At 33.8% G+C, this 25,190-nt stretch overlaps 1 protein-coding gene across 9 annotated transcripts in view; it reads right to left on the bottom strand.

Moving 5' to 3' along the window:
- Nucleotides 1-25,190, bottom strand: part of RICTOR (RPTOR independent companion of MTOR complex 2) — a 122,947-nt gene that overhangs the window by 48,281 nt on the left and 49,476 nt on the right. For 8 of the 9 annotated variants that reach the window (XM_086677464.1, XM_086677437.1, XM_025923571.2 and 5 more), the window contains 6 exons: nucleotides 21,279-21,343; nucleotides 19,767-19,898; nucleotides 13,965-14,028; nucleotides 9,614-9,740; nucleotides 4,847-5,016; nucleotides 217-284 (listed from right to left, as the gene is read on the bottom strand). In XM_086677464.1, coding sequence (XP_086533590.1) covers nucleotides 217-284; nucleotides 4,847-5,016; nucleotides 9,614-9,740; nucleotides 13,965-14,028; nucleotides 19,767-19,898; nucleotides 21,279-21,343 — 626 coding nt within the window. Of the gene's footprint in view, nucleotides 1-216; nucleotides 285-4,846; nucleotides 5,017-9,613; nucleotides 9,741-13,964; nucleotides 14,029-19,766; nucleotides 19,899-21,184; nucleotides 21,206-21,278; nucleotides 21,344-25,190 lie in introns of those variants that run through there. The other variant, XM_025923569.2, reaches the window with a different exon arrangement.

The raw sequence follows: 25,190 nt of genomic DNA on the forward strand, positions 1-25,190 counted from the left end.
CATTAAGAGCTTAATTCCAAGTCTTTAAATTTCTCATAGCTTATTTTTAATTTTTTAAACCACAGTTAATTATATTATGAGAACTATAACATAACTCCATGAAACAGGAAATTTATTTAAATTTACATGTTCTGGCTCTACAAGCAATCAGGCAAATCTAAAAGCTTTAACAGCAACACACTTCCTTGTAAGTTATTAGGAACCAGTGGTACTTACTTGAGTTGTCCTTCAGCTGTATCTGGACTATGTCTGTAGTGAAAATCAGTATAGGGTGCTAAAATTCGCTAATAAAAATAAAGGAGAAAAAGAAGAAGAAAAATGGTCCTTATCATAAAATGCATTCTTCCTGTAATAAGTTAAAGTTAATTTCACTTATCTATATCTTTGATTGGGTATACTATTTGAGAGACTTATTTCTCCAAATTCATCATCAAGGAATATACTTGAGTGATTTTTTTCATGTACCAATCAAATTTTTTAACTTTTAAATTGAGGTGTAACATATATATAAAACAGTACATGAACCACAAATGTAAGGTTTGGTGTATTTTCTCAAACTAAGCACATTCCTATAACTGGCACCAGAGGAAGAAAACATTAGCATCCTTAAAGTCTCCTTATTCCTTCTTTCAACTCAGTCACTACCTACCCCCAGATTATTATCCTGACTTTTAAAACTATGACTTAGTTTTGCTTCTTTTTGAACATTATTAAGTGGTTTTATTTTATAAATTCATTCTTCTTTTCACGCTAGTATAAAAAAATCCAAGTTATTTTGGTATATTGCTCTTGTATTCAGCAATCTTGCTAAACTCACTCATTTTAAAATTTTAACCACTGTATCAGGTTTACCATCCCTCCCACTGTGCCTCCTGCATTACTGTGGTCTAATTTTTAATATTAAACAGAATTTACAATACATAAGACATTATTAAAATGACTTTTGCCAATCGGTATTCTTTTATATTTAGTCACCTCTGTGCCTTTTCTATCATGCATCATTCCTTCCAACATTTCCTTATTTGTCTTAGATCATTTTCCTTCTGAGGACTCCCCTTACTCTTTCATTCTTTGTGTGTCTCATTTTTTAAACAATAAATATTTATGATCTCATATGGTTTCTGTGAGTCGGGAATCTACTAGAGGCTTAGGTATGCAGTTATGGTTTAGGGTCCCTCATAAGACTGCAGTCAAAATACTGTCAAAACTAGAGTCACCTGAAGACTGTTTCAAGATGGTTCACTCACAATGTGCTAGTTAGTTGGCAACAGAGCTCAGCTCCTCCCACATGTACCTCTCCCCTTGGGCTGTTATAGTGTCTTCTAGACATAAGGGCAAATAATGCAAGAAAGCGTACTGTTTCTTTACATTCTCTTTGGTCTTTTCTTCATTTTTCTTAGCCTCAAACATCTGTATTTTCCCTTTGTTTTTGAAAGACATTTTCTTTGGGTTAGGCTGGAGTTTCTTTCTTTGGGTATTCTAAAGATACCATTTTACCATCTCCTAGTTTCCATGATTCCTGTTGGGAATCAGCTATCAGCTATTACGTTCCTTTGAAAGTGATGTCTTTTTGTTTTTTCTTTTACCCCTGGAGCTGCTTTCAAGATTTTTATTTATCTTGGTTTTTTAACAATCTTACCATGATGTGCATACATGTTGTTTTCTTCGTATTTCCTTATTTGGAGTTTTCTAAGCTTTGTGAACATGAGGCTTTATCACTTTTAGAAACAAAAGTTCTGGCCACTGTCTCTTTAGATATTTGCTTCTGCCCATTTTCTCTTTCTTCTCTAAAGACAAAGTTCTATCACTTCATTTCCTTCTTGTCCCCACTCTGTGCTTTACCCTGGATATTTTTATTGATTTTTCCTCCAATTTACTAATAATATCTTCTTGTCCAAAATGAATTTTTCATTGAGTTCAGAATTTCAGGTATTCTATTTTTCAGTATGAGAACTTCCATTGAATTCATTTGTATATTCCAATTATCTGGTGAAATTCTCCATTATTTCATCTATTTTCTTCCTTCATTTTCCTGAACAAATTACTCATGGTTGTTTTAAAATCTTTTCCTTCTACCTGCACTATCTGGATCACCTGTGGGCATGTTTCTCTTTTGGCTTTTTAGTCATATGGTTGTATCTTTTTGCATGACACTCAAATGAATAAGTGAATGTCAGGCATTGTGAATATTATAAAAGGTCTAAGCAATGTTATCTCAACCAGAGGTGGTTTATCCTTTCCTCTGTTAGGTAGATTAATGGGGGCTGGTGGTGATCATCTTATCCTTATCACCAACTGAGTTAAATTGAGACTACCTTGTAATTCTGAGACTAAGTATACCTTTGGTTTTCCTATGTTCCTGAAGTATGATCTTCCGGTGCTTTCAACAGAGCTTAGCCACTATTTCTCTCCTCAGCAATAAGAGACTAGGCATCTTTTCTACATATTTCCTAAGTTTTGAACTTAGATCTTTAGCTATCCACCCAGAATGGCTTCAGAATTTGGGAAGTGTCAAGAACAGGAAATCAGCTATGAAAGATCCAATTCTGTCACCTTAGTACCACACAAATGCCAAAAGCTCTTTTGGTTTTCTGATCCCAGCAAAGGCCTACCTGGATTTTCAGCTTCTAATTATATATTAATCAATAAGTGGCCCCAAGAAAAAAAGTAGTTGAGTATAACCAGTGTAAATTCATGACTTTTAGGCCTTCCAACTTTTGCCCACGGCCCCTCCTACAGGCCATCTGCAATTGCATGCACTGGGGGCTGCAGCATATTCCACCATGCTTTCCTCAGGACTGGACATCACAGCCTTTGCCCTGCACAGTCTTGTTTCAGCAAATGTCTAAAGGGGTAAATCAGACGTGGTCTGAGGAATTTTCCTGTTTCTAGGCTTGTCACTCCATACCTGCATGACTGCCAAGTAAGTCTGGTCTTCTACCAGGCCCACGTCACGTTCTTAGCCATTAGCCTAGGCCCCAAATCTGCAAATGCCCCAAAGGCACCTCTAGGTGCTCAGGGCAACTCTCAAAGAATCTTCCTTGTCTAGAATTTTATTGCTTACACATCTCTATACTGCTTTAAATGTATGACTTTCCTAATTATTCAGCTTTTCTAGTTTCCATAACAGATGCTATGAGCTATCCCATTCTACTCTGAAGTAGGAGTTTAAAAAATACATTTTTTAAAATTTACTATAAAAAAATTACAATTAATTTACAACCCTGATAGACTGTCTATTCTGATAACACTATTATATTAAATCCATACATTTTTCTGTCTGAGGCTAAAACGTATCCCAGATAGTAGAAATAAATGCCAGGGTAAATTTAAAAAGGGATTTTTAAGAGGAGGAAGATTTGGGGCTAACAATAGAGACGGTAGCAATGAAAACAGTTCTTCTGTATGCAGTGAATGGAAATCAAAGTATCAAATTAGAATCACATTTTGTAACATATAATTAATAAAAGTGAGGACAATATTCTCTTGGCACACTATATAATGATGATGAATAATATCCAGGGTAACCAATATTCGTTGAATATTTACTATGTGCTAGGTATTCAATAAAACATTTTATGTACATTAGAATCAACATATATAAAGTACCCAGAAATACTGTCTAACTCATTATAAGCATTACATGAGTGTCGGCTGGTGTTACTACCACTACTATTATTATTATAGTATTTACTGTTCACAATAAATCTTTTGAGTTGAAAACCATGACCTTCATTTTACCTAAGCAAAAATGGGCCCAAGAAAGGCTTATAACTTAGCCAAAGTCATAAATCTAATAGGTCACTGAGCAAAAAAATCAAAACCAGATCTGTATAGTACAAAGTCTATGCTCCAAATTACTATGCTATTCTGGGGAAATCTTGTTAAAGGAAAAAAGAACTAACATTTGTGGTTTTAAAGAAGTATATACAAGCAAAGACACTAGTGTACTTAAATGTCTGCCATATTCTTTTGAGGGTTTTTGTTTTTCACTTAAGTCTTTGCTAATCTGCTTTACAATTACATAGGAATAATAAACAGGCCTATTATATTACCTTCCTTTACTATAATTGTCTCACCAATGCTAAAATTATAGTTTTTCTACTTGATTAAAAAAAAAAACAGGCTAAACATATCAAAAGTGCTAGTTTATTCCCATTGGACTCCCATTAATAATGAACATATTTGAAATCACTTAACCTAAGGAGAATACTGTACTTAAATATGTTAGTTAATTATAAAGGCTGTCACTTTTATAATCTCAAATATTTCTACTACCCCTAATAAAACCAGACTACAAGATTTAAGACAACTTTCATAAAATAATTTAGACAGATACATGACAGAACAATACATCTTTTATACCTTGCATAATTTCATACCCAAATATTAAATTGTAAAGTATTTTAAAAACAAAGATTCGTACTCTATTTCTTTGAGTTGCTAACAAGTATTTCCAAGTTCAGAGAATTTTAGCATGGGTTAATAAATAAGTAGTATATAATTAGCAGGAGTTATTCACACAAGGTACTAAAGTTCTTAAAAAGAAATGGTTCTCTTAAACAAATGTGTATGTAACCTGACTTGTGCTCTAATTTGATTAATAAAGTCTTCACAGATAATAAAAAAAAACAACTTCACTTTACATGTTGATGAAATATTCTTGAGAAGACTATTTTCAATTCAGTCCAAAATGAATGAGTTATAAAATACTGCTGGGGATAAGCCAGTCTTCATTAATTTAGGTTTGGTAATTAATGCTGTGCTGCATCTGTTAACTTAAAAATTTCAAAGTATGTACTTAAAGTCATATCTTAAAACTAGAAAAGGATATTAAAGTTCCTACCTCTAATTCTACATCAGCTCGCACATATTGTCGGGTCTTTGGATGATTAAGGAGGTGCAAAATTGTAGTAATGAGGGCCTCATTTATTCGACTTAATTGGCAATCGATCACATTTTTCAAGATGGTGTTTAGTCCACCTCGAAGGGCCACCACCTCTGGATTCTGAAGTGCTAAAATAAAAAAGAAAAACTTAATAAATTTACGTAGGAGATAAATAATAAAAAGTAATAAATCGGGGATTTTATTTTGAAACTTAATTTCCTTTCTTACTTGAAAAACTTTCTAGTCAAAGACATTTAAAACATGAATAATATATATCTAATAAGAGTCACTGAATATACCTCCCCAAACCCTGAATTTTTTTAACGTCTTTGAATTGCTTATTTTGTCCGTATTTTACTGGAATAGTTCTTCTTCCATATCAATTGCAAGAAATTATTCAACCAATTTCAAACCTTTTATCTGTTTTGCAATTTAACTTCAGATTTTAAGCTCAGAAACAGCTCCCTTAAAAGATCAGGCATTTTCTGATCATGTGCATACATATGTGTGTTTTAAATGAGTTCACTGACCACCATTTCAGTTTTCAATCTGTCAGGAAATTGAGTTTTGCATTGATAGCTCAATTTTTTTCAAATGTTTAATCAATTATCCCAGCATGTTTCCCAACCTGATTTTTATCCTTCTGATATACTAAAATTTTCTATTTACCAGAGTCTGCAACTCAATTCTTTTTCCTTTTTTCTCTCTTAATAATTTAGCTTAATAGCTTTTTAAAAAATAAATTAAAAATAAAAACCTTTCCATTCGCTTCCATTTATTGTCTCTCAAAAATGTTTACATGGTTGGATCTCTCTGGTTTATTCTAGCTTAATTTTAGAATTAGGTTTCTTCTATTTTTTCTAAATTGAGGCATAATTACATATAGTAAAATCCACAGATCTTAATGCTACAGTTCAACAAATTTTGAGTAATTTTTATTCTTGTTACCAACATCCAATCAAGATACACAAATTTCATCATCCTAGAAAGTTCCCTAACACCACCCCTTCCACTACACAGACAACCAATGTTCTCATTTCGACCCATATAGGTTAGTTGTATATTATTGAGAATCAATTGGACAAATTCAAAAGTCAAAAGTAACCCCCCCCACACACACACACACAAGTCTTACATATTTCTTACTAAGTTTATTTGTTATATACAGTTTTCTTTTCTACTTTGGAAATAGTATTTTTTTCTATTATACTTACTGATTATTGCAGAAACACAAAATAAATCTATCAAATCTATACTGTCACATGTTGCCATTGTATTGAATTACTAAAGTTCTGTTTTTCAGCTGATTGAGTTTTCCAGATATATCATCTACAAAGAGTATCTTCTTTCCAACACATAAACTTCATTTATTATTTAAACTTACTAACTTGGCTGAAAGTTTTTAGCAATACAAATTAGGATTTAACGTTTGTAGTATTTATAGAGATCCACCATTAAAAATAATACAGAATGTTGGGGTGCCTGGGTGGCTCAGTTGGTTAAGCGTCAGACTTCGCTTAGGTCATGATCTCACAGCTTGTGGGTTCAAGCCCTGCATCGGTCTCTGTGCTGACAGCTCAGAGCCTGGATCCTGCTTCAGATTCTGTGTCTCTTCTTTCTACCCTTCCCCTGCTCACGCGTGCGCTTGCTCTCTCACAATAAATATTAAAAGAAATTTTTTTAAAGAATATAGAATGTTGATCTGAGATAAATATTTTAGAATGTAAACAAAGGAGGCTTCTAATTATTTTACTTTATGTATGTGTATAGGTATGTGTGTGTATACGTGTATCTATGTGTATATGTATATAAAATGATAGTTTCATTAAAAAATTGGTAGGTTTCCATATTTTAATATTTTCATTTATATTATACTATATAAGAACTCTCTCTGTTCCTTGAAACAATTTTTTTAAGACAAAACTACCTGAATGAGTCTTTTTGGAGGCAATTATTTCATCAAGTACTTTTATGGTTTTTGATCTACTATTTTCTATTTTTAGTTGGTTGAAATGCATTCATTTCAAATATACATAAAAATTATCTCATAATTAAAAAGCTCCTATTTTTTCTTCATTTGTATATTCATCTTTTGTTTCTATGTTTTTCAAACAATAGTGTGTATATGTTTGTGTACCTGTGTACGTTTCTCTCCCAATTAACAGATTTTTTTAATGTTTATTTACTTTGAGACAGAGAGAGAGAGGGAGTGAGAGAGAGCAAGAGCACGTGCACGCAAGCAGGGAAGGGGCAGAGATAGAGAATCACAAGCAGGCTCCGCACTGTCAGTGCAGAGCTGGGGGCAGGGCTCGGATATCACCATCCATGAGATCATGACCTGAGCCAAAATCAAGAGTCCGACACTTAACTGACTGAGCCACTCAGACGCCCCTGACATAGATTGTTTAAATAATTTTTTTCTTTAATTAAGACTCTTCATTGTTGCTTTTCTCCTGCTTACCTTAAAATTGATTTTCTTTCCTTCTTTTTCTATTTCTTGGGCTCACGTACTCATTTTCAATGCTTTTTGCTTAATTATAAAAGCATCTTACAGTAAGTTAACTCTAAGTATAGCTTTCCAAGCATCCCATACACTGACACGTCAAATTTTTATTATTTTCAAAATGTCATTAATTAGGGAGTGCCTAGGTGGCTCAGGCAGTTGAGCATCAGACTCAATTTCAGCTCAGGTCATGATCTCATGGATCAACCCTGCACTGAGCTTCGAGCTGGCAGTTGCCTGGGATTCTCTCTCTCTCTCTCTCTCTCTCTCTCTCTGCCCCTCCCCCAGTTACACACTCTCTCTTAAAATTAAAAGACTTTTTTAAAAAAGTACTTAATTTTAAAAAAGTCCTTAATTAAATTTCTGACTGTCATATTTTTCTTACTTTTATGATGTTTTGAAAGAGTGTGTGTGCAAGTGGGGGAGGTGCAGAGGAAGAAAGAGAATCTTAAGCAGGCTCCACGCCCACTGTTGAGCACCCCCGAGGCTCGGCTCAACCGCACAACCGTGAGATGACCTGAACCAAAATCAAGGGTCCAACACTTAACTGACTGAGCCACCCAGGGGCCCCCTGACTTTGTCTTTAAATTCACAGGTATTGTGAACGTATTTCTAAATCTTCAATAATAGGGTCTGATTCTCTTATTTAGTTTAAATTCTGTCATTAATTTATTACACCAAGAGTGAATGTTAACCTATACCAGCTCTAATTTTGGTGGGGAAAAAAATTATCTTACCATTTAAAACTGTATTTTTTGGTTTGAAGTGAGGCTGAACTTTTTTTTTTTTTCAATATATGAAATTTATTGTCAAATTGGTTTCCATACAATACCCAGTGCTCATCCCAAAAGGTGCCCTCCTCAATACCCATCACCCACCCTCCCCTCCCTCCCACCCCCCATCAACCCTCAGTTTGTTCTCAGTTTTTAAGAGTCTCTTATGCTTTGGCTCTCTCCCACTCTAACCTCTTTTTTTTTTTTTTTCCTTCCCCTCCCCCATGGGTTTCTGTTAAGTTTCTCAGGATCCACCTAAGAGTGAAAACATATGGTATCTGTCTTTCTCTGTATGACTTATTTCACTTAGCATAACACTCTCCAGTTCCATCCACGTTGCTACAAAGGGCCATATTTCGTTATTTCTCATTGCCACGTAGTACTCCATTGTGTATATAAACCACAATCTCTTTATCCATTCATCAGTTGATAGACATTTAGGCTCTTTCCATAATTTGGCTATTGTTGAGAATGCTATAAACATTGGGGTACAAGTGCCCCTATGCATCAGTACTCCTGTATACCTTGGGTAAATTCCTAGCAGAGGCTGAACTTTTTAAATATGTTGATTAGCCATGTATTTCTTTGAGAATTATTTATTTTTGCTACTGATCTGTATATGAGTAAGTTATTTGCCAATCATGTCTGTACCATTTCTTTCTTTCTTTCTTTCTTTGTTCTAGTACTGCATGTTTTCTTGTCTCCTTACAATCAAATCTATAGCTGCTGAAATCTGTTTGATTTTTTTTGATAATTCAAGACTCCTCTTCCTTACAATGATCAGATTAATATTCATCCATTTTTTTACCCCGTTTTTTCCCCCATTTAACTCTTTAATGCTTCTGCATTTAGATTCTTCTTCCTTCTTTAATGTATGATGGAGTTTGTTGTTTTAACTCACATCAAGATACAGTGTGGTTAACTAATGTCTGAGACCCAGACTTTAAAGGATTTTATTCTAATTACTGGAATTTGGACAATTCCTAAAATCCGATAAGCGAAATTTTTCATGTCTTTGTATCAATGACTAAGATTTCATGTATGAAAGGCATTTGAAGAATATATCATATTCTTATATTCTTTCTAAAACACTACATTTGTTGGGGCGCCTGGGTAGCTCAGTCGGTTAAGCGGCCGACTTCGGCTCAGGTCATGATCTCGCAGTCCCTGAGTTCGAGCCCCGCGTCAGGCTCTGTGCTGACAGCTCAGGGCCTGGAGCCTGTTTCGGATTCTGTGTCTCCCTCTCTCTGATCCTTCCCCGTTCATGCTCTGTCTCTCTCTGTCTCAAAAATAAATAAACGTTAAAAAAAAAAAATTAAAAAAAAATAATAAAACACTACATTTGTGTTACTTGAAGAAAATTCTGACCCAGTTCACATTTAAAAATGTTGCACTTATATATATACTTTCTAAAACGCCTCATTTGTATTACTTGAAGACAATTCTGACCTAGTTCACAGATAATGGCAATGCATGCTCGGACCATTCTGTCTCTTTCTTGAAGTCCGTCATTTCCAACTGCTATTAATGAGTTGGCCACAGAGCTAGGAAACAAGGAAGCATTCACAGTAATCATCTGGAACAGGGAGGAATCAGAAAAAGAAGTTATTTATTTCATAACACATGTTTAAAACCTATTATGTTCAGATTGAGGTGTTCACAACCATAGAATATTTATAAGATCCAAGCATCAATTTTAATCTTCTTCTTCATGGGTACATTTCAAAGGATTACTAGATCTAATAATTAATGCAACAGATATTAATAATCATTACTATGGAAAAATGTTGGCTTTTTTTCCCTAATAGTTCAGACTATGAATCAGTTAACTGACAGGATGTAATGTTTCTGAGATTCTAAGCTCCTGCGGAGTAGGCACTGTATTTTACACAACATTTCAGAACCCAGATGAAGGAAATCAGTGGTAAACAGTTGTCAACACACTGCTGTACTATAACATTCCTGACTCTTCCCCTCATATAATCACCACCAAGGTATGTTCCACCAATTTACCTCATTATGCATACTCTTTCTCCCACCAAACTCTAATTTGGACCCTCATTCTTTTTCACTTTACTGCCAAAGATGCCTAATAATCTCCCTGTCTCTACCCATCACTTGTTGCTATGCAAACGGCAAAGTTAGTAATCCATAATCGATCTTTAATACTTCAAGAATTATGATGCAAATAGTATGTATCTGGTGACAAAACTTTTTGGATGAATCTTACTTTATTTTTTTTATTTTTTTTTTTTTGGATGAATCTTACTTTAAATGAAAAGTTTAATTGGAATACTGAAAATAGATTTGGAATCTATTCCAAATTTGCAATACTGAAAATAGATGACATATTTTCAGTTTGGAAATCAGAAAGAAAATAAATTATGTAGTTAATTACTGTTTAATAAATAAAGACTATTTGGTAGATGAACTATTTCAAAATAACAGGTCCCTGGAGTGGGAATAATTAATCTGTACTAGATGTTATTGGATTTATAATCCTGTGTATCAAGGGCAAGTGATTTACCTAAATGAATCCCTTTCAATTGTAAAAAATCTGATACGTTAATCTCTTATTACATGAATAAAGAAATAATACATGAAAAAAATTGATGGCTTCATTGTGGCTTCAATTAGGCAATGAGTAGAATTTCAATTGGATAAAGAATAAGAACAGCTGAAAAGCAGGAAAATTATATAGAAAATGAGTGAGACAAAAACCAGGAAAGATTTTCTGGATTTGGCGGGGGGGGGGGGGGGGGGGGTGAATATCAAGAGACACTGAAAATGAACCAGCAAACAAAAAATCTTCCAAATGAATGAGACAGGTGAAAGAGAAGGAAAAATAACATGGATATTCCTTAATTATTCATGGAACAAGGTATCCTAAAACAACAAATGTTTCTTGCTTTTCTTTAAAAATAAAGAAGATTAATACTTATACAGAAAATTTTTAAACTTTTAAAATGCATACAAAAAACGACAGTGACCTAGCCATTCTAATATTAATATTAATTTCTACTAAGTCAGTTGCCAAGATGTTGCTGAAAAAAAAGAAATACGTACTTTGGTTGTTAAAATTACCAAGGAAATTACAGTTCCTCTAACCAATACTGGCCACCATTCACTCAGCAAGTATATTTTCCTTTTAACTCTATCTGCTTTTAGCTAAACCAAGGAGGACCCCTGAGCCATCATTCTTCCTCTGAGCCTGTATCCTACCACCAGGTATAAGCAATTTTCCTGCTCTTGGATTCACCAATGATATCTGCCTTAAATAACTCTGTTATTTCAGAACAGAAGAAAATAGTATTTTTCTTATAGCCTTACTAAATTGTAAAGGGTATGTTTACTTTTACTGGGCTGTTTTATAAACTAAATTGTAACGTGCCAAAACCTTTTACAAAACTGAAATGAAATATTTACTGAATAAGTCAGAGAAGCTGAATTTAACTGTTTGAATCTAGCTGGAATTGTCTTTTCTTCTGAATGCAATTTTTAGAGCAGCAATTCCCAAAGAATGGTCCAGAAAACTAGGTCTCTAGGATATTTTCAGAGATTCTGTGAAGTTAAAACTATTTTCATAATAATACAAAGACCTTATTTGTCTTTTTTACTCTCCATCTCTCACAAGTATATACTGAAGCTTCCAGAGGCTCCATAGAATGTGAAATCACAACAGATTGAGTGCAGAGGCAAATATGACAATCTAGCTACTACCTTCTAGCAAGACAAACATTTAAGCGATTTTCAAAGATCTCAAATAATGCCACTGTGTTCACTAAGTTTCTTTTTGGAAAATATGGTTATTTTTATAAAAATGTTTATATGTGATGGGCTTCTTGTTATTTTTTAATATGCTAATATATATTTTAATTGCTCATGCATAATTCCTAGTATGACAAATATTGACATATATCAACTCAAATAACCAAAGTTATTTTTGTTCTTCAGAAACAAATTTGGTTTTCTTGAATTCTCAAAATCATGGCAGAAGGAGAGACTGTATGAGTAAGTAAAAACCATACATCTAATTTTTAAATTTAAATTTGAAGAGTCAAATCACAGTCCCAATGCAATAGTTCACCTGTAACAAAAATATTGTAATCTATCTTCAATATCACTCTTACTAGAATTGTGAATTTTTTTAAAGACACTCATCCATTTACTTCTTCCTTACTATGCTCACCTGTGGGTACCATTACTAACTACAAGCTGGACAACTGGAAGAAAAAGGAGAAAGAGGAGATCTAGTTAATGTACAAATTCTATGTTGCACTGAATTCAAAGGTGGGTAAAGAGGAGAAGGGTTAAATTTTTTAATGTTTTAAAAATAACTGAAATAATTTTAGATGTTTTTACATTAAAACAGCTATATACTGCATGAGTCTCATAAATGTTTAGGATAAAACATAGTACCTAGGATGAAACATGAAAAATTCTTACATAAGCTGATTTCTAACCAAGTTAAAACTCTTAGTTCATGGTGTTCTTCTGCCATTAGGGTATCACATTAAATAACAATAAAAATTCCTTGAAAACCTCTTATTAGAATTGTTACAGATTATCCTTAACATTATTGCAGAATTTAGATTTTGACCTTTTATCCTGTAACATGGTCTGAACTGCTTATTGTAACTGCCTATGGATTGTATCCAAATTCATCTCCAAAACAACCAGCTTGTAACTAGTTGTGACATGCATTTAAATGGTATTAATTCTAAGCATACAAGTAACAAAAATCAGAGTGGGGAACAAGTAATTCTCTTTCTCCAATAACATATCAAAGCAGTAATTTCATTTACATGTCTATTACAGGAAGAAATACAGTAGTTCCTCCCTACCCCCTTATCCATGGGGGATATGTTCCAAGACCCTCAGGGGATGACTGAAACCACAGATGGTACTGAATTTTATAAGTAAACTATACTAAAAGCCTACTTTTGACTGGAAGTCTTACATAGTCAATCAACACATATTTTGTATGTTTTATGTATTATATACTGTGTTCTTACAATAACATAAGCGAGAGCAAAGACACTTAAGAAAATCATAAGGAAAAGATAATACATTTATAGTTCTGTACTGTATTTATCGAAAAAATCCATATGTATACATATATTGTCTGTGTGTGTGTGTGTGTGTGTGTGTGTGTGTGAACCCATGAAGCTTAAACCCATGTTGTTCAAGGGTCAAGTATACTGTTTTTTACTGTACCTACATACCTATGATGAAGTTTAAATCATAAATTAGGCACAACAAGAGATTAGCAACAATAACTAGCAATAAAATAGAACAATTATAACAATATATTGTAATAAAATTTATGACTGTGGTCTCTCTCTCAAAATATCTTATTGGACTGTACTCCCCTTTCTTGTGGTGATGTAAGATGATAAAATGCCTATGTGAGGACGTGTGTGAGGTGATGCTCTAGGTACTGTGACATAACATTAGGCTACCACAGACCTCCTGACCATATGGCAGAAGGCAAACCAAGCTTGACCTCGGGTAATCAAAACTGCAAATAAGGGGGGACTGATGTATTCTTTACAATGAACATTTTATCAAAAAATACTGTGCTAGCTGTACCCGATCACATAATCACACAAAATATTTATGCTTACCTCTAGGTTTAATAGGCCTATTTACCTCATATAAGTTTAACCAAGCAAAAATGTTTAATGAGAATTTAGCCTTTTTTCTAGAAAGATTTCATAAAACAGTCTAAATCTAAAAATGTAAAATATTTAGCATGAAAACCAAAAACTCTGCCTTTTCTCTCAGACATAGAGCATACCTTTCTGACTAATCGAAGTGCTTGTGTCCTCTCTACCTCGTTGCTCTGCTGTATGTCAATGCACCTAAATAATACACAAAATATTTAATTATTGATAAAAAATCTTAGTAAACAGTTTTTTGTATAATACCACCAGATCAGACCCATCTTCATAATGTTATATGGTATTTTAAATTTTAACACATGTGATTTTTCAATACCAGCAGATATTTAGTTAACTTACATCTCTCTAGCGATATTTGTTATAATAGAGCATTTCAAAACTACTTCATTTAAAACTCCAGAAAAGAAGAATATAGTAAATAATTTACAGAATTATGTACATCGATAGAGAAATAATGAACTTATAAAAAAGCTAAGTATCAGAAATCTACTGAAAAGATTATTCATCTATCTTTGATAAAATTCACAATTTTATAAAAACTGTGAAGGAAAAACTTTTCCAGCTTATGTTTTAGTTTAAATGTGATTTTTAACCAGAGCCTACATTTTATATATTATGACTAAGTTAAAAGTCATATACTAGCCACCGGAATTCTATTTTTCCAAATATAATTTAATATCTAAGTGCACTTCAAAACTTAATGCTCAATCAGATATCACTTATCTAACATTTCTCTGTAAAATTTATTAAATTACTCAATTTCTTAAGAGTCATTGGTTTATGTAGCAGAATAACTCATTTTTATTTACGTTTAGGTAGTTCACTATTCTAATCAATACATATAGATAGTTTGCTACTGAAAAAGCATTTCTTCTATCTGAATACAATTAAATCTAAGACAATTTTATTAAAAAGTAAATAAACACAGAATCTCATTTCTGGCCACAACAAAGTAGCTGGATCAGACCAACCCTCCAGCCAAAGACAACTATAAAGATTAAGTAAAATACTTCCTTAAAAAAGTATTTTAAAATACTTTTAAACTGTTAAAAGGGCAATGGATGATAATCTCTGAAAAGAGATGGACAAGCTCCCCATCCAACCAGGCTTTGTCCTGAGAGGCACGTGTCAATCCCCACTTTTAGGGAAATAGAGTCCTAGCAGAAAACAAAAGTCTTGCAACACTGGAGTGACAGGTTGAACTCTGGTGCAGCCAATGTGGCTGTGACTTAAGGGGAAAAATCCCAGAGGAAAGAAAACATAGGAAAGTGAATGCAAATCTTCATGCAACCTCCTCTCCAAGGCACCTATCAATTCCTATGTTGTGTGGAAGCAGGGTAAAAATCCAAGAAACCAAACAAAAAGCTACTGCTGCAAAGCTAAGGAATTAAGCAGAAATTTCGGCAGGTGCATAATACTCTACAATAGATAGTAGGACTCAAGGCTGGTCAAGGTGAAGAGGTTCTGCTAAACATCTACAACTATTACTTGAGATCCCAAATATAGCCACTCCATAGAGCAAAGGCAAAGCTAAAAGTAAACTTTAACGAAATCAGTGTGATAAGCCAACATTCTAGAATAAAGCTCACGTGTCTTAAGAGGAAAACAGCATGATCCAAAGGCAGATATCCTGAATACATAATTTTTACATTCAATCATATAATAATATGAAGTATGCTTTAAAACAAAACAAAAGGCCAAGTCACCAAAATCCAAGAAAAGAAAATTACAACCAAAATAGAACACTGGTGATTCACATATTGTTGTTGTCCTAAGAAAGCTATAGATACCTATGATAAATATGGTCAAAGTAAATAGAAGGAAACATGGAGAAATAAAGCAGCGACCTAGAATCTTTAAATAAGAGTAAAACAAATCATAGAAATACAGTAACAGAAATTAAAAATTCAAGAGACTGATTTCCTAGCAAGACAGAGTTAAAAAACAAACAAACAAACAAACAAAACAGGTGAGTAGAAAGTAACCACACTAAAGCACAGAGATTTACAACAGAAGTTGAAAATACAGTAAGGACATCAGAGACCTGTGGCACAGTGAACAGATCCAACACTTCTCCCAGACATGGGAGAAGAAAGAACAGAAGAGAAGAAAACCTTTTAAATAGCCAGAGAAAAAGATGTATCACTTACAAAATATCAACAAGAGACTACTTACTGTTCAAGTTAAAAAAAAAAATCCAGAAGACAGTAACTTATTTAAAGTATTGAAAAGAGGAACCAGTCACAAAAATAGCCTTCAAATATGAAGGCAAAAAGAGAAACATTTACAGACAAATAAAAGATGAGAGAGAATTCATCTCAAGAAGACCTGCATTACAAGAAACAGTAAAGGAAATTCATCAAACAGAAAGTGATGCAAGATGAATGAAAATGTGCAAATACAAGAAAAAATGACATCAGAATGAGTAAATAATGTAGGTAAATGTCAACAGTTCCAGTTTAAAACAGTAGGGTTTTGTAGGGTTACAAATATATGTAGGAATAAAAACTATAACAGTAATACAAAGAGCAGAAGGGAGATGATATAAACCATTAGAGGTTTCCTGCATTGTTCTGGTTGTAATAAACCGCTAAACCTGAATATCAAGGATATGAGTTGTAATCTCTAGGGCAACTGCTAAGCGAAGACTTTATAACCAAGATATTAATAGAAGAGGAAAAGAAATTGTGCGCTATTGCAAAAGAAACAAAAAGGAGGAACACCAAAACAAAGAACCAGTGTGACAAACTCAACATAGCAAACAAACTCAAATGTATGAGAAAATTAACACCAAGAAAAACTCATAAATAAATATATATATTTATATAATTACATTGCATAAAGTCCACAGACCATGCATATTAAAATACACCAGACAGTCTAGATGTTCCAATTAGAAGACAAAGATAAGATAATCAAACTAGATTTAAAAACAAACAAAAAACCTATACGGTGTTTACAGGTGAGAAAATTTAAATGTAAAGACAAAAATAACAGAAAGTAAAAGGATGGTAAAGGATGTGTCTTGCAAACCCTAAATCAAAGTGAGGATAGCCATATTACTATGAGGTAACATGAACCCTCATAAAAGATGTACTCCTAGGAATAAAGAGGGACATTTCATAACTATAAAAGTATTAGCCCAATGTGAAGGTTTAACAATTCTAAATATGAATGGTTCAAAATATATAAATGATTGGCAAAAGGAGGAGAAAATCTGAATAGTACTATAATTGTAAAGAAATTGAATCCGTAATCTTAAAACTACTTAAAGAAAACCCTCTGCCTAGATTCACTGGTAAATTCTGGGGGAAAAAAACCAACAACAATAACAGTATCCATCTTACATAAAGTCTTCTAGGGAACATAAAAATAGGGCAACACTTCCCTAGTTGTTTTACAAAGCAAAAAACAAAAAACAAAAAACAACTTCTTGGTTCCAAAACTAAACCAGGACATTAGAAGAATGGAAAAATATAAGCCAATACCATTCATGAACTTAACTACAAAAATCTTCCACAAAATATTATCAAACCAAATTCAGTTAATATTTAAAAAGGACAAAACACACAATGAACATGTGGTGTTTACTTCAGGAATGCAAACAAGGAATATAAAAGTCCATGAAAAGCCTACAGCAACTATCACAAATAATGGCAAAATACTGAATACTTTCAACCTGAGTTCAGAAGCAAAATAAAGTTGTCCATTATCACTATTTCTAGTCAGTGCAATAAGGCAAGAAAAAGAAAGATACTAAACTTAGAAAGGGAGAAATAAAACAGTCACCATTTGCAATTAATGATTACGTACATAGAAACTGTAAGATAATTTTGACAACAATTAGAATTGAAAAACTGAATCTAGCAAGATCACTAAATACAGTTGACTATCCAAACCAAAACCCAAAAACTCACATTTTTCATATATTAGCAGCAAAAAATATGAGAAAGAAAAAATTTAACTTACATTAACACTATCATTAAAAAGTACCTTAGAATAAACATAACAAATATGTGCAAGACCTCTGCACAGAAAACTACAAAATACTGTTGAGAGACATTACAGTTCCAAGTAAATGAAAGTTTAGAGTATGCAATATTATCAATTCACCCCAAATTAATCTAAAACTTCAGTGCAATTACCACTAAAATCCTAGAATGTTTTAAGGAAATGGACAAGTTGGTTCTAAAATTTATATGAAAATACAGGACATAAAATAGCCAACACAGTCTTGAAGAAAAGTTGGAGGACTTACACCAACAGATATTAACACATATCAAGCTGCAGTCATTAAAACAGTGAGAAACAGGGGCAAGGACAGACAGACTAACTAAAGAGACTAGGGAATGTAAAAACAGATCCGTAACTATCAGTTATCTGGTTTACAACAGAAGTGTCACTACTCTAGACAAGAGAAGAAAATCTCTTTAATAAATGCTGCTAAAATGTACTGCATGTCCATAAAAATGAATCATGACCTGACGCCTAATTAAACATACAAAGGAATAAAACCTTTCGGGGAAAACATAGCATAGTATCTTCTAAGAGTACAAGAACATTAACTATAAAATCAGATTCTATTATTTAGGAAGAGACAAAAGGCAAAACAGACGGACTTGGAGAAGATACTGTCAATACATACTCCTGCTGAAAGGAATCATATCCAGAACATCAAGAACTCCTATATAATGAGAAAGACAGACAATTCAATATACAAATGAGCAAAAGACAAGGATGTCCAAATAGCCAACAAACAAATGAAAGGTGCTTAACATCATTCCTCATTAGGGAAATGCAAACTAAAACCACAAGGAAACTCGGGGCGCCTGGGTGGCTCAGTTAGTTAAGCGTCTGACTCTTGATTTCAGCTCAGGTCATGATCTCATGGTACAGGAGTTTGAGCTCTGTATCAGGCTCTGCACTGACAGAGCCTTTCTCTCTAAAAAACTAAATAAACTAAAAAAACAAACAAACAAACAAACAAACAAAAAACCCAAAAAAACAAAACCCACAAGGAAACTCAAAATGATCTCTACAGCAGAAAGTCTAGAAGTAAAAACTGAAAGCAAGTGCTGATGAAAATGTTGAGAGACTGGAACTTTCCAACATCATTGGTAGGAATATAAATCAGTTCAATCACTATGGAAAAATGGCAGTATTTAGGAAAGCTAACTAGACATAAACCTATGATCCAGCAGTTCCTACACATACCTAAGAGAAAGTAGTGCATATGTCCACCTATAAGAATGTTCAGGCGCTCAATAGGTTAAGCGCCCAACTCTTGATTTCACCTCAGGTCCCGACCTCACGGTTCCTGAGATCAAGCCCTGCATGGGGCTCTGGGCTGACAGCATGGAGCCTGCAGAACCTGTTTGGGATTCTCTCTCTCCCTCTCTCTGCCTCTCCCCCATGCAAGCATGTGCTTTCTCTCTCTCTCTCAAAAACAAAAACAAAAAAGAAGAAAAAGAATGTTCAGGGCAGCTTTACCCAAAATAGCCAAATACTGATAACAACCCAGAAAATCACCAATAGAATGGAAAAAATGAACTACAGTCTATTCATAACATGAAATATTACACAGCCTTTAAAATAAAAACCAACCTGGATAAATCTCACAAGTAACACTGAGGAAAGAAAAGAGTAACTATGTCATTTTCCAATATATGATGCTCAAGAACAGGGAAAACTGGTTTACAATGAGAAAAAGCACAATAATGTTTAGTATTGGTTGCAGACAAAAGGGAACTTGACTGGGATGCTGAGAATATTCTCTTATTTAGGATAATGGGGTACTAGTTTGTATATATTTATAAAAATTACCAGGTTTTACACTCAAAATTTGTACACTTCATGATATGCATGTTAAAACTTAATACATAATTAAAAAAAAAAAAACACAGCTCTTGTAAAATTACCTTGCTATTAAATAGTCCACTTTCAATTTTAGCACCTTCTGCAGAATACTGGAGTCTTGGATGAGATATCGAAGAGCTCGCAGCCCTGCTGCCCGCACTTCTTTTGCTTCATTCAATAAAGCTAACCGCAAACTGCAGGAAAACAAAAAAGTTTTGCTGCATGAGTTTCAAATACACATAAAACTATGGTACCAAATTCTTCCTTAATTTGAAATAAGCAAAACTACTAGTCATTTTACATATATAAAAATCATTCACTGTAATATGGAACTTCAGTAATCTGTGCTGCTTGGTATATTCTTAAAAATCAAGAAAATGTTATTTTGTCCTACTTTCTGTAGTTTTATATAAGCAATGGGAAATTAAATATGCTTTTTTCAAGGTATATCACATACACCTCTACAATTATTCCTCTCTGCCTACCTGGTTCCACCCCTCTCAAGGAATCATTGGCTTAGGGGTACCTGGGTGGCAGAGTTGGTTACGCATCTGACTCTTGATCTTGGCTCAGGTCACGATCTCACAGTTTGTGAGCTCATGCAGCACACTGGCTCTGTGCTGATGGTGCTGAGCCTACCTGGGATTCTGTTTCTCCTCCTCTCTGCCCCTCCCCCGCTCATGCATGTGTGCACTCACTGTCTTTCTCTCTCGAAGCAAATACATAAACTTAAAAAAAAAGAATCACTGGTTTAAACCAATAAATACTTTATGGCAGTAGGCACAGACTATATATATGTTTTAATTCCTAAGCACACCAAAAAGATGGCTCTTGAGATTATAACATTATGTCTCTGTCAGTGGGCTTGAGAAAATAAAGTCCACCATCAGCACACTCTATCTTAAGGGAGGTCTAGAGATAACTGTACAGGTTCTTCTTGTTCTTAGGAATAATTAAGAGCTCTTGTTCTATGAATTTCAGATTTAATTTAGGAGCTTAAATAGTAGAAATCCATGTATTTTCCATCATTAGCTTTGATTAATTACATTTGATAATTAAAAAGTATCAGTAAGAACAACAGGATAACAATTAAAAAGTATTGGAGATCCGGGGCACCTGGGTGGCTCAGTCGGTTGAGCCTCCGACTTCGGCTCAGGTCATGATCTCAGTTTGTGAGTTCGAGCCCCGCACTGGGCTCTGCGCTGACAGCTCAGAGCCTGGAGCCTGTTTCAGATTCTGTGTCTCCCTCTCTCTGCCCCTTTCCCGCTCATGCTCTGTCTCTTTCTGTCTCTCAAAAATGAATAAAAGTTAAAAAAAAATTTTTTTTTAAGTACTGGAGATCATAAATTTTTCTAATGTTCAAACAACTGTTTCCACAAAATTAAATATAAGGTGTCACACTATCTTTTTGGTTTAGAATTAGTAAAATTGAAATTACTAAAATCCAGAGAGGTGAAGGAGAGAACTAAACTATACTTACCAAATTATGATATCCCCATAGTTAAAACCCAATTTAGTAAAATTGAAATTACTAAAATCCAGAGAGGTGAAGGAGAGAACTAAACTATACTTACCAAATTATGATATCCTCATAGTTAAAACCCAATTTTTCTTCACTATGGCCAATATCACAAAGAAGCTGTCAGAAAACAAAAGTATGTGAATGTGTTATGTATTTTTGTCTATTTATGTATACATTCCCTTTTAGACTGAAAAATATAGTATTTATCTCTAACAAATATCAGAAAATATATGATTTTATTACTGTTCAAGTATGCATATTTATTTCTACTGCATTACTGTGTTTTTATTTGACCTGCCAGTTTTAGGTTTCTTTAACCCTCCTTTTTGTTTTCATTTGAATCAACCAATTATGCTTTATTATTCTTTATCTCCCCTCAATAAGTTTACAGTTTTAAAACTATCTTTTGATGGTTACCATTGAGATTACAATGTGCACTGTTAACTAGTTAACAGTCTAACAGATATTATTACTTTACCATGTCCTCAACAATGCTAGACTCTTAAAACACTTCAACTTCATTTACTACCCTCACCTTTCACTTTACTGTTGTTTTTTCTACCGATGTTTCAAGCCCCATAACACATTACGGTTATTTTTACTTTCAGTTAATATTTAGTCAATATCAATTTATATTTGCCAACAATTTCACCTTTTCTATTATTCTTCATCTCAGTGTTATCTTAACAGGATATTCTTCCTTCTGTCTAAAGAATCCTCAGTTTGTTGTTGACTTGTTTTATTGGGTGTTTTTATTTACTTAATTTTTAGCCAAGGTTGCTGGTAACAGATTCTTTAAACTTTTGTTTACATGGAAATTTTTTTTTTCACTTTATTTTTTGGAGGATTATCTTCCTGGATTTATAGATTTATGGGTTAGCTGCTATTTTCTTAAAAGCTTCAAGATGGTTTCTATTATCCCTATTGAAAAGTCTGTTATCAGTCTTACTATTGGCTCTTTTGAAGATTTTTTTTCTCTTTGTTTTTCAGCAATCTTAGTGTTCAGGTGTGGTTTTCTCTGTATCTATCCTGCTTAGGAAAACAGAAATTCCCAAATCTCTGGTTTGATATATTGTAATTAGTTTTAGAAAATTTTGTACATGATCTCTTCAAAATTACTTATTGCCCAATTCCCTCTCTTCTCTTTCTGGTAATTCAAATGTCAGATCTTTTGGTGTGTACTGCAAATCTCTAAAACCTGTTTTCTATTTTCTCCATTCTCTTATCTCAGTGCTTTGGCTAGATATTTTCTATTTATCTATCTTCTGATCTGGCTAATCTTCTACCACACCCGTCTATTGAGTTCTTGATTTTTAGACACTGTTTTACCATTCTTGAATCTTCATCTAACTTTACACATATCAATAATAAAAAAAAAAATCTTCATTTTCACCTATTCTCTCCATATTTCCTCTATTTCCTTGACATGTAAATAATAATTTAAATATTTGAAGTGCTTATTATATAAATGTATATGAATGATGTAGATTGCCTGTAGATCCGTTTCTACTATGTTCTTCCTTTCATTGTAGTCATGCAGTCCTGTCTCTTGGTATACCCTGTAATCTTTGTATATAAAAACTTGTACAGACTCCTGATAATATCTTTCTCCACAGAGGGTTTATCGTCTTTGTTAGGTCACTGGACAAAACTAAGTACAGAAAAGTTGCTGCTCTGTTAAGTTTCAATCTACCTCTGGTTTTCCTTTTTCCTCCCCACTCCCCAGGTTTTAACTGAAACCTATTTTCAACTGAAACCTAAGTTTCAACTGAAACTTATTTATTGTTGAGGGAATTAGTCCCAAGAGGATGACATACCTATTTCTGTCTTACAAAAACACTACAACCTCCATCCTTATTTTCAAATATTCTTTTGCTTTAGATTTTTAGGTTTCCCATCTCAGATAGTCCCAGGATTCAACAAATGTACTGAGACAAGAATCTCCTTCTAGTAGACTGCCCCTAGGTCTCCACCAAAAGTCTGTGCTGTTTTTTCTGCTGAGTACTCCTGAGCCTAAGGTCTGAGTCCCTAGCTCTCTGCCCACACTCTAAAGTAGCCAGTATCTCCTGGCAAAAGTTGTTGGAGAAGTAAACGCACCTCCACAAGCTTCTCCCTTCTCCAAAGCTTTGGCTCCTATATTTCTTTTTGACTGAGCAGTTTCCTGCTATACCTTCAAACAGGCTTTCCTAGTTTTCATTAAGAACACTGATCTAATACTAACTACTTCCCTTCCACCTGGATGATATATACCACTTTAGTCTGAATTTTGAAAACTGGCTTTTACCTAAAAGTTACATAGAAGTTTCTCAAGTTATTTGGAGGGCCTAACTGAAATGAATTCAAGAGATTGATCATTTAATTAACACTGAAGAAACAGAAGGGATTCCAAGTGCTATTATTCTTCCTCAGTATGAAGTTATGAACATCTTAGCCATACAGAATAAACCAACCAAAGTGGTGGCCATCACATCGGTCTCTGTGAAAGGAATGGACCCAAGAACATATTTTAAAAGGCACAAAACTGTAGAAATAAAAAGCTAATCCCATCTTATTGGTAGGCTCCTTATAAAATTTCCTATCCAGTTTCTTCTTTAGAAGGAAAAAAAAAAAAGGCAAAAAAGAAATGTTCCAAATAGAAGAAGGAAGAGAATAGGAATAGAGTAGCTATAAGATAACGCAATATTTTCACAGCAGGGAAGGACACTACACAAATGATCACTTTGTGTGGTAAGGAAATGCTGTGTAAATAAGCAAATAGGCAAAACAAGCTGAAAAGTTTTTGTTCACAGGTCTTTATCCAAAATGTTTATATTATAAAATCCTCAAAATTCTGAAATATGATGAACAAAGAAGCTACAGACCTTCAAACGGCATGAAATTTTGTCATTTTTATTGCATTTTGTTGCGATGTTAAAAGTACTAAAAAATGGGAGGATGAGGACATCTTTATACATAGATATAGATTTAAAATACAATGTAAGATTTCCTAAGCTTTGAGACAAAAGAGAGGAAAATTTATATATCTCTAAAAAGCCAACTGTATACCTAAAAGTTAAATGACATATTAGTCAAAAATATTTGTAAAACTATGATAAGCAAAAGGTTAAGGGCTTGTATTGGTTTGCTAGGGCTGCTATAACAAATACCACAGACCAGGTGGCTCAAACACAGAAACTTATTTACTCATGATTCTGGAGGCTAGAACATCAATGTATCTTGACAGATTCTTTGTTTTGAGGTCCTCTCTCCTTGGTTCTCTCTGTCTTCATATGGTTGTTCCTCTGTGTATATCTTTGTACTAATCTCCTTGTTTTATCAGGACACTGGTCATATTGCACTGGAGATCACCCATATTACCTAATTTCACCTCAACTGCCTCTTTAAGGGCCGTATCTCCAAATGCGTAACATTTTGAGGTACTGAGGGTGAAGGTTTCAACGAATGAATTTTCGGAATACATAATTCCGCCCTTAACATTCTAGCCTCACACAGCAAAGTAATATAAGCAGGCTCTTATAATGTGAAAGGCCTAAACAAGTTGGGGAAAGATCACTGAGAAGAGGCCAAGACAAAGTAAAAAGAATTTAATAACATGACGTATTTCCTGCTTCCTAAATTCTGAACCAAATACACTGAAAAGTGCCGTTTGAAACAAAGTTTACCAAACTAGCAAGAAATTCCTTTTTAACATGATTATTCCAAATAAGATAATACATTGTCGGCATTATAAACTGAAATTATAAACCGAAAACATTTTGTAAAATAAATTGGAAAAATGCAGGGCACTTGGGTGGCTCAGTTGGTTCAGAATACGACTCAAATTCCACTCAGATCATGATCTCAAGGTTTGTGGGCTCATGTCAGGCTCTGCCCTAATGGCCTGTTTGGGATTCTCTTTCTCCCTCTCTCTCTGACCCTCCCCTGCTCCTGCATGCTCTCTCGTGCATGCTCACTCTCTCAAAAA

The sequence above is a fragment of the Puma concolor genome, chromosome A1, assembly GCF_028749965.1.
Source record: "Puma concolor isolate L17-30 chromosome A1, mPumCon1.1.hap2, whole genome shotgun sequence".
Taxonomy (NCBI): Eukaryota; Metazoa; Chordata; class Mammalia; order Carnivora; family Felidae; genus Puma; species Puma concolor.